This window comes from Telopea speciosissima, chromosome 7, assembly GCF_018873765.1.
Source record: "Telopea speciosissima isolate NSW1024214 ecotype Mountain lineage chromosome 7, Tspe_v1, whole genome shotgun sequence".
Taxonomy (NCBI): Eukaryota; Viridiplantae; Streptophyta; class Magnoliopsida; order Proteales; family Proteaceae; genus Telopea; species Telopea speciosissima.
In genome coordinates this window covers 27,426,116-27,436,295 of record NC_057922.1, presented here as the reverse complement: position 1 = coordinate 27,436,295, position 10,180 = coordinate 27,426,116, and the positions used below count along the sequence as shown (strand labels likewise).

At 37.5% G+C, this 10,180-nt stretch overlaps 1 protein-coding gene across 5 annotated transcripts; it reads left to right on the top strand.

Annotated features, from left to right (window-relative positions):
- Positions 1–3,347: 3,347 nt before the first annotated feature.
- LOC122667191 (peptidyl-prolyl cis-trans isomerase FKBP62-like) lies at positions 3,348–8,344 on the top strand. Of its 5 annotated transcripts, none has more exons than XM_043863422.1 (13): positions 3,348–3,557; positions 3,660–3,746; positions 5,517–5,777; positions 5,871–5,945; positions 6,040–6,120; positions 6,214–6,408; positions 6,500–6,589; positions 6,701–6,876; positions 7,044–7,166; positions 7,270–7,416; positions 7,509–7,636; positions 8,017–8,137; positions 8,240–8,344. In XM_043863422.1, exons 1-13 carry the CDS (start codon positions 3,371–3,373, stop codon positions 8,291–8,293), a joined length of 1,725 nt encoding a protein of 574 aa, XP_043719357.1. In that variant the 5' UTR covers positions 3,348–3,370; the 3' UTR covers positions 8,294–8,344. The 5 variants fall into 5 exon arrangements, with proteins under 5 accessions (XP_043719357.1, XP_043719358.1, XP_043719359.1 ...); XM_043863423.1 differs by having other exon boundaries at positions 8,017–8,141; positions 8,247–8,319; XM_043863424.1 differs by having other exon boundaries at positions 8,244–8,315.
- Positions 8,345–10,180: the final 1,836 nt, after the last annotated feature.

The following is a 10,180-nucleotide window of genomic DNA, read 5'->3' as shown; positions in this document are numbered from 1 at the left end:
ACCTAGGTAGGGTCACCAGCAAAAGATTAAATGGGTCAGGGTTACATAGCCTTCTTTATAGATTTTTTGTGCTCTCTTTCACTCTAACAAGTTTCCAATCTGGGACTAAAAGGATTATGCTTTTGCTATGAGAAAATAAATGATCCAAAGAATGCATTATTTTTTAGTAATGGGAGAAGAATGTCATACTAAAAGGGCAAAAAAGTAAGGTTACAATCTTGTGGTAATCAAACTTTGTAACAAGAAGGTTATATATCACTATTTGTTTGGTAGGTCTTTCAATTACATTCCTATTTGATTGGGTTCATTGATTTTATTAGCCCAGACTGCAATCAAACGAAATCAAGCTAAGCTGGTTGGTTTTGGTTTGCTTACTTGGTTTGGTCCATTTTTTTGACTCCTTTACTATTTTTTTTCCTCAATGAGGAAATGTGGGGGAGGAAATAAATTAATCAATATTTATAAATATTTCATTTTGGTGGCCGTCTTAGTTGGGGGAGACTGAAATGAAAATTCTTGGATATATCAACTTTATTTTTGTTGTTTGAAAATTTCAGCCTTAACTTCTCAATTAAAATTTGGGCTGAGTCCCTCCCACTCAACTCCATTTATTCGAACCAATATGGGGCTTAGGCCAGCACTAAATCATTAGAATCGGTTACTTATGCATTTTGATTGCATAATAAGCGGTACATTTATCCAATATAGAGATAGAGATAGAGATGATTCATGGCTAGGGATTGCTACAAGAGGAATTTCATGAAATATTGTCTTAGGACTAACCAAAAATCATGATCTTGCTTGAATAATGCCAAAGCCATGATAATAGAATCATCATTACAGGATTAAAGGGCGATTTTGACGCTTTGGGCACTTTTACTAGCCACATATAGAAGGGGATCAGCTGGAGGAGATCTGCGATGTGTTGGCAGCAAGGAGCACAATCCCGAATGTGAGGGGATGGATGAGGTTGAGGTGAGCCCACAAACATTAGAACATGCCGATGTGCTCATTACTAATGCTATCAATGGGTTTCATAACTTCTTCGGCCCTGTTTCTAGCAGCGGAAGGAGTACTGATCGGAAGATAGAACTTCCGAAATTTTTGATTCAGAGAGATAGTAACTCAAAATCGACTGATCTGGATTTCTAAATATAATCATCGGTGCCAAGCACTGGTGGTGGACAAACTGAGGAAGTACATGAAACGGGGAAACGGGGAGATGCAGCCAGCCAGCCATGCATGGTAATTGGTAAGGTATAAAAATACACTTCATTTTTTCTACCAAAAAAAAAAAAAAAATACACTTCATTTTGGGTATATAACTAATATAAGTGATGGGGAACGTTCTTTGTGGGGGAGCGCCAGGACCACGCACGAGAGCTAATGAGAGTGCGCGCTGTGGCATCTGTGGGGATAGGATTTTTTCCTTTCATGCCCCCCCCCCCAACCCAAAGAGAACTTTTTCCAATAAGTGAAAGTAAACCGTGGGTCATTAACTTTGTATCAAACCTATTTTTATATAATCTAATGATTTCCTAAAAAAAAAATCCAATAATAAATTTTGAGAGAATTGTTTGTGGTGGTATGGTCATGTTCAACGGAGGCCTAAGGAAGCCTCAGTAAGGAGGAGTGATATGATTCCAATTGAAAGAGCTTAAAGAGCTAGGGGCAGACTTAAAATGATCATAGGAGAAATTGTGAAGAAGGATATGCATAGTCTAGGTCTTATACCAAATATAACCTCGGATAGAGCCTTTTGAGGACAAGTATCCATGTAGCAATCCCCATTTAGCTGAGATCCTCTTGACTTGTTGGCATAAGACTTGTTGGGTTATGCCTCTTTCCTCATACTTTCATCTTTCATTTGTCATTTTTTATCCCTCTTTTCTTCTCTTTGTTCTCATTTTTTTTGTTTGGACGCCAGTTTCTTTACTTTGTTTTGTTTAGATCCATGTAACCAACTCCATTAAGTTAGGATAAAACTAAGCTTGTTGTTCTTGTTGTTGGATCTGATTGGTCTTTTCTTCGATTTGGACTCTATTTTGAGACACCTGCACCATCAGTTGGATTAAAAGCATCTCCAATTCCCTGAAAGTGCAGTGTAGTTAAGGGTGTCAACTCATACCGCATACCGTACCAAATAAATTTGGTATGGTATTGATATGGGATATATGTATCGAGTCGGTATTCAATATGGTATCGGTATAGACAAAATGGTAAAAATGAACCATACCATACTGAATAGGTATCAAAATAAGATACCTGTATCGATCCAACATTTGGTACAATATTGTTATAAGGTGAATATATGTGTACCATACTAGGGCCGGTATCGATTGATAGTTGACACCCTTAAATGCGGCAGAGGTTGAGAATTCGACATGTGGAAGATGCTAAATCCAACGGTGCCAAGTTCAATTGACCTAGATTTTTTTTCCTTTATTCTATAACTCGGCAACATTTTCCACTTGTTGAGCTCTCAGGCCTGAACTACACCGCAGTGCACTTTTCTCATCAATCCATCACTTTAAGTAGTTAGGGATGTAAATGGATAATCGAAATCCGAATCCGAATCCGCATCCGTATCCGTTTAGGAAAATCCGTATTCGTTTAGAGATATTTGAAAAATAATCCAAATACTCTGATTAAAATTCGTTCAAAAAAAATCTGAATATTTAATAATAAAAAATTAAGTAAATAATGATTTTGAAGGTTTTTGAAGATTCGACAAGTTTTAGAATTTGATGAAAAGAGAATCATGATCTAAGAGATATCGATTGAAAATGAATTGTATCTGCTAGGGGGAGGAAGGTCCAGGTTACACAAGGTAGAGATGTAAACAGATGATTAGAAATCCAAATCCATTTAGAGGTATTCGTATTCGACCAGAAAATATCTGACTCTGATCACATCCGATCCGTTTACATCCCCAACTTTTTTTTTTTGGTAAGACATCCCCAACTTTAACTCCATAACTAAACTTGAATACGAAAAGCCACATGCATTGGTTAAAACTTTTGCCATAAAAAGGGGACAAATATTATTTTTCCATTTCGTGTTCGTATATGAAGAACCTCTTTCTTTAATCACGTCAAAAGATATCTCTGGAATAATCCTGACTTCTTGACCAAAATCTTTCCCTTTAAACCTTCTTATAACCTTCTTATAGAAGAACTCTCTAGAACCCAACTCAGCGTCTCTCATCCAGCCAACCTCACCCCATAAAAACCCTTTATTCTCTGAAAACCCCTGCTTCTCAAGTAATAACAAGTCTACATAGTTACATCTAACACCTGTAAATCTGCAATTGTTCAGTTGTTAAGAAGAAGCATCAGAGCTCGTATTGCTCAACTTCTTTGTGAAGCCAATGGACGAGGATTTCAATATCCCACCAGCTGATGAGATGAACGAGGACATGGACATGGATCTTCCGGTCGATAACCCTATTTCCAAAGTTGGAGAGGAGAAAGAGATTGGGAAACAGGGATTGAAGAAGAAACTTGTCAAGGAAGGTGAAGGGTGGGACACCCCAGAAAATGGCGACGAAGTTGAAGGTATGTTTTGTAGAATTTTTAGTATGGTTTTGAGAGACAGCTTTCTTCATAGCTGGCTGTGAAATGGGTTTATAGATGTTGCTTGGGAATGTTGATTTGCAGTTCATTACACTGGAACCTTGCTTGATGGAACCCAGTTTGATTCAAGCAGAGATAGGGGGACGCCATTCAAATTTACGCTCGGCCAAGGTAAAATTTTTATGTTCGTTTTGTTATGATGCATTTTCCTTCTTCATTCGCATTTCTGAGGAAAAATGTGGTCTCTGGTGTAATTTCTCTGTTTTTCTTTATTGCTTTTATTTTGTCGACCTCAAAGGTCCCTCGTTCTGAGATTTGTTAGTTATGATCACGGAAGTATCGTTGTCTCCACGTCAACGATGAACTCCATTGTTCATTCCCCTTTGAGTTCATTGATTTCCGTAGATACGTATTGAACTTTTGATTTGTGATTGTGGATAATTTATTGTCTGTAAGTTTGGCCTTTAATTTGATCTCAATCCATTAGGAACATGAGTTTTATGACCTTTGTAGCCAAACCTTATTTTGAACTATTAAGCTACAGCGAATCGTTATCTATTGTGTTTTTTGGGCGGGTGGTGGGGGATTGACTTTGGAGTGAGCAGCTGCAAAATTTCGAATCTCTTGGATATTGTACAATCTAACTTTTACCATACAGTTTCCTTATTGGGTAGCTTTGGGGAAATTTTTCTTTGTAGTTGGAGAACATGAATAACCCTATTAATAGGTTACTCCAATCAGATTGCTTGTAATGTCTTACGAAGTATACTTGTTATGGTAAAGCAATTGTTATTGATTATGTTAGATACATATTGGCACTTTGTAACATGCCATATTGATTGTCTAACTCTCCATGTTTGGATTTTGAGGTTAATGAACTTTACCAGACCAATCGAATTTGGAATGATCTGAATGACTTAAATTCTGTGTGGCAGAGTGGACAACTTAAAAAGTTGGTATCATTATATGTTGTTTGTATATGTTGTGGATTTATACATACTAATCCTTTGGCATCGTCGATTATAATGTTGTGGTGTATGGTATTTACATATTGTTGAATGAGACTGTTTAGGTAAGCTCTTAGGTTGGCTAAATTGATTTTAAGAATTCATCTGTGCCATTAATATGCTAAGCATAGTTATTAAGGTGGCGACCAAGGTGCCCAAGGCGACTAAGGAGCCTGGACGCCTTGGCGTCGCCTTGATAACTATGATGCCAAGGTTGATGTTAGTTACTCGCAAAAGCCATGTTTAAGAATTTAGGTTATAACATGTCAGTTTGTTTACTTTCCACTTGGTTTTTGCATTGGTGGAGTTGTTGTCCATTGATGGCATTAAATATGTTTTATTGGTTTCTAAAGCCAACCATACTGTTCAAAATTCAATTTCATTGTTCAAAATCAAAATCGAACAAATTATTATTCTGTTCATCAATTCTATTTTAAATGATAAGATTCAGTTTTGATAAATGGACCGTTCGGTTCAAAATTCACACCGTTTGGTACTTGGGAGTATGGTAAAAAATCAATATTGTTCCAATTTTTTTTTTGGTAATTCAAAATTGTTCCAATTAAAATCAAGGTTATCAAAGACGTAATTGGTCTTTGCCTGCCAGAATCAGTCTCAAGAACCCTAGAATTGGCCCCCAGATTAAAAAAAAAATAAAAACGATTGTAGAGTTTTTGAGTGTAGATCAGTTATATCATATCGGTGATTGATCATGGCCGATTCCGATACGGATTCCTCATTCTTGAAACCATAATTAGAGTGTAGACAGCATGGAATGTACATTTGTCACTCAAAACATGAACAAAGTTATTTAAAAAAAAATGTCCACACTCCACAGTGGGCTTTTATTTTCCTCTTAACTATGCCAGACTGAAAAGGTGAACGTTTATTTTCATCATTGGGAGGAGGTCGTACTTACACTCTTGATTAACAGGTCAAGTGATCAAGGGATGGGATCAAGGTATTAAGACAATGAAGAAGGGTGAAAATGCCATCTTTACCATTCCTCCAGAGCTGGCTTATGGTGAATCAGGGTCCCCTCCAACCATTCCTCCTAATGCCACTCTGCAGTTTGATGTTGAGCTGGTGTCTTGGGTTAGCGTGAAAGATATATGCAAGGATGGAGGGATTTTCAAGAAAATATTCACTGAAGGAGAGAAATGGGAGAGCCCAAAAGACCCAGATGAAGTTCTAGGTATGTTTTTTTCTTTCACCCCTGTGTTGTCATCTGAACTAGGGTGGGTGAATTGTTAGTTAGATTCTGATGCGACTTTCCTCTCAATTGCAGTGAAGTACGAAGCACGACTTGATGATGGAACTCTGGTTTCAAAGTCTGATGGAGTGGAATTCACTGTTCGTGAAGGTCAGTTTTCAAGGTTCATTTTTATGGTGAATGTTGACTTCTCGTTATACAGTCTGTTTATTTATTTTCTGACATTGTGTCTTTGTGCAAACAGGGTACTTCTGTCCTGCATTGTCCAAGGTTGTGAAAACAATGAAGAAAGGAGAAAAGGTGCTCTTGACAGTGAAGCCACAATGTAAGTTTTTCCAGTTGTTACATGGTGCTGTGTTCAATTTTCAACTCTGTTGTGAGTATGGTTTCAAGTATAACTTGTGTTAATTGGCCACAGATGCTTTTGGAGAGAATGGTAGGCTAGCCTTCGGTGAAGAAGGTGCTGTTCCACCGAATGCCAATCTCCAGATAACTCTTGAGTTAGTCACTTGGAAGACAGTTACAGAAGTAACGGATGATAAGAAAGTATTGAAGAAGATCCTCAAGGAAGGAGAAGGCTACGAGCGCCCTAACGATGGGACTATTGTCAAAGGTGAACGATAGTCCAGGGAAATGCTTCATATAATTTTTCTAGAGAAAGGCTAGTTTTTCTCACATTTTTGTTTCTGTTTTCTTTCTACCAGTGAAGTTGATTGGGAAATTACAAGATGGAACAGTATTTTTGAAGAAGGGCCATGATGAGGAAGAGCTTTTTGAGTTCAAAACTGATGATGGTAATTACTGTGTATTGTTACATTTCTTCTTTATGCACCTTATCTTGGCAGATCGGATTGTGCCTTTTGCCTGAAGCTTATTGTGGAGAGTGTGGCTGTTTTTTCAAACAGAACAAGTTATTAATGGGCTTGACAAAGCTGTTATGACCATGAAGAAAGGGGAGGTTGCCCTGGTGACAGTTGCACCAGAGTATGCTTTTGGTTCGTCTGAATCACAGCAGGCACTCGCTGTGGTCCCTCCCAACTCAACTGTTTATTATGAAGTTGAGCTTGAGTCCTTTGTTAAGGTTAGCAACGGAGCCTTTTTTTTTCTCATAATTTTGTTCTGAGATACATTTTGGTGTATTTGTTTTTGTGTCCTCTACACAATATTGTATCAAATGAATTAGTAGTTTAAACTTCAAATTTCAGAGTGGTGGAATGAGGAAGAGATTAACATTGTAATTGCCTTCAGGAGAAGGAATCTTGGGATATGAACACTCAGGAGAAGATCGAAGCAGCTGGTAAAAAGAAGGAAGATGGAAATACACTGTTCAAGGCGGGTAAATACGCCAGAGCCTCCAAGAGATATGAGAAGGTTAGTGTTGTGGAGTAGTGAATAAATGTTTCTTCTAGTCTGTGCAAGTAGTGAGTGTATGGGTATGTTCTTTATGGTAAAATGCTTCATTGTTGGAGTACAGGCTGCGAAGTACATTGATTATGATAGCAGCTTTGGCGAGGAGGAGAAAAAACAAGCCAAGGCATTGAAGGTCACTTGTAATCTCAACAATGCAGCTTGCAAGCTTAAGCTGAAAGATTACAAGGAAGCAGAAAAGCTATGCACCAAGGTACAATAATTGAATCTACTCCTTTTTAATTAATACTGTTTTGTAGCTTCTTAAGCAACATCTGACATTAGTGGGGGATGTCAATTTTCCAGGTTTTGGATATGGAGAGTACAAATGTTAAGGCCCTCTACAGGCGTGCTCAAGCATATATCCAAATGGCAGATCTGGACTTGGCTGAGTTAGATATAAAAAAGGCTCTCGAAATTGATCCCGATAATAGGTATGTGTCTATAGAAGCAGATCCTATGTCTCATCCAAGCTAAAAGTTGGATGGAGAGATTGAATAAGGCTTAGGTGGTCCATAGCGTCAATCTTCCATACTGATACAGGGTGCCTCCAAATAGTGTGGGGACTGAGTCTAAACGTGGAATCTACATATCGTCCATGGAGCTATGAAAAGTTTTATTTTTCCTGTTTGATCTTTACTGGAGTGCAGTGGAATCCAAAAACATAACTAGATAATTAGATATATATGTGCTACCATCTCTCAAAAAGGAAAGAATATTTACTTGTGTACACAAAAATCTCTCTTTTTTTGCTTAAACATTTCTTCTTCTGTTAGTTTGTGTTTGTGTTCTCATTGTAATGTGTGTAATACAGGGATGTGAAGTTGGAGTACAAGGTTCTTAAGGAGAAGGTAAAAGAGTACAATAAGAAGGATGCCAAGTTCTATGGCAATATGTTTGCAAGGATGAGTAAGCTAGAGCAGCATGAAGCAAATGTTAGTCGCTGAGGGCTCTTCAGAATGGTGATGTAGATTTGTTTGTGTTGTTTTTATAATTAAGTTTTTGACAGCCTAACATCTATTTCAATCTTCTTGCAGAAAGCAGCAGTGAAGAAGGAGCCTGAGCTCATGAGCATTGACAGCAAGGCTTAGAAATGTTGATGACAAATAGTTGGGGTTTTTCTTAGCTCTTTGGTTCTACTCTCTCTCTTTTTCTAATGTGGAATGTGGCTAATTGAGTTTTTGATGAATGAAAGGATAGTGAGTGGAGTCTGTTGTGGACAATAATGTTAAAAGTTGAATTGACTATCTCTGTCTAACTGGATTTATTAGAAAATAATAGATTTTAAATGATCAAATTCCCATTCTTCTACTCTAAAATATCTGGTTCACTGGAATGTGGTTCCACTGAAGACATCCAAGGGTCTCTGGTCCTTCAATTATTAAGCAATAACAATGATGTCTACAATGGATGTGGGTCTTTGGTAACTATACCATGGCAGCTCAGTTGGGAAATTTGCTTGCCCTATAGAAGCTACTTAGCTAGGATGTATAAAGCAACGGGTAAAGACAAGGTTGCGTAATTGGAGTGGTGAAACTTTGAAGGATAAAGTGAGTGATAGAGCTGATTTGGGAGTAGTTCTGATTCATGATAATCTATAAGAAAGTTGATAAAGGGGATGAAGGTGGCATCGTCATGGTTAATTGAGGCTATTAGAGTACAGAGATTTGATTTCGATTAAGGGAGTTAAAAGAGTCAAATTAACCTTTGGCTTAGGCTTTATATGAAGTATGGCTTTAAATAGAGCGGATTGGAGGGCAATGGTTCATGGAGTGGATTCAATTTAGTAGAGATAAGGCTGTGGTTGTTGTAGATTGGGTTTGATGGAAGCTGATTTCAATTTATTGTGAATTCTCTGAGGACTTAGTCGCTCAGATAAAAAAAAATTCTGAAGTTGGTGGCCATTGCCGTCTTGGTTAAACCATAAAGCTGAAAAGCACTTAGGAAGTGGAGCAAAGGAATCGCACAAAACCAGGCCATTGCCATTAGATAATAGATACGATCATAGGGATGTTATTGTTTGCCTCTTTAGAAAATTATATACTTTTTCCAAATAGTATAAATACTGTTATTATTTTACATAAGTGCTAAAAATGTGCAAGATAATAACAGTTTTTGATAATGACAAATCACTTTCAAAATATTTGAAAACCTTCATTTATATTTCGAACTTAAAAACTTTTAGGAATAAGATAAGTGACAATTAAAATATGTGAGATCTAGGTGTCATTTGGACAATCTCATACATGGATTCATATCTTAAGTTTTGGTTTTGAAAAAGAGGTAAAGGTGTTTGTAACCAACCAAAACATCATATTGTTGTAACCGAATTTATTTACACATCCCACATCAATTATTAATCTTTTTAAGATTTGGTATTTTTTTATATAATTTCCCCCTCCTCCCTATCCCTTTCCCCTACCGTGCCAGCTCCCCCTACCTCTCCCTCCATCTCTTCCCCCCCTATGGCTCTCTACTCCCACCCCAATCCCGTTGCCTCCCACCAACCAAATCTTGAGGTCAACTGTTGGTGTTGCTGTTGAAGCTATGCGAATATACAATTGAAAGGTTCCATCTTAAAGGCACTTCGAAAGCAATTCAATTTAAGTATCACATACAAAAATTGTAGCACAAGGAACTTGATGACTACATGTATAACAAAATCCTCCTAGGGTTTGATGGTTACCTAAAAGCACAAGTGGCACGCTCTTTCAAAGAAATGTAACATAAGGTCGTGAACTCCGTTGTGATGGTACTACCTTCAAGCTCAAAACCCTAGCTTGAGGAAGAAGGAATAAGCCCCTCTTTTTCTCTTTGTAGGATTCACTCTTAATTGTAATGTGCAAGTTAGGGTTTGAACCTAAGACATTCTTTTATAGAGAAGGCTTAGTTGGAAGATTTCAATCTAACGAACATGTTTACATCAAGTGGTATGATCCCAACCAAAGGGTGGTTCTTTACATTAATCTTAATTGAAT

What these genes read in the sequence shown, in the direction of transcription:
- LOC122667191 (XM_043863422.1), top strand. Translation starts at nt 3,371, where the DNA reads ATGGACGAGGATTTCAATATCCCACCAGCTGATGAGATGAACGAGGAC. An exon ending in GGAATTCACTGTTCGTGAAG is followed by an intron (nt 5,946 to 6,039) that starts GTCAGTTTTCAA and finishes TTGTGCAAACAG; the next exon opens with GGTACTTCTGTCCTGCATTG. An exon ending in TAGAGCAGCATGAAGCAAAT is followed by an intron (nt 8,138 to 8,239) that starts GTTAGTCGCTGA and finishes ATCTTCTTGCAG; the next exon opens with AAAGCAGCAGTGAAGAAGGA.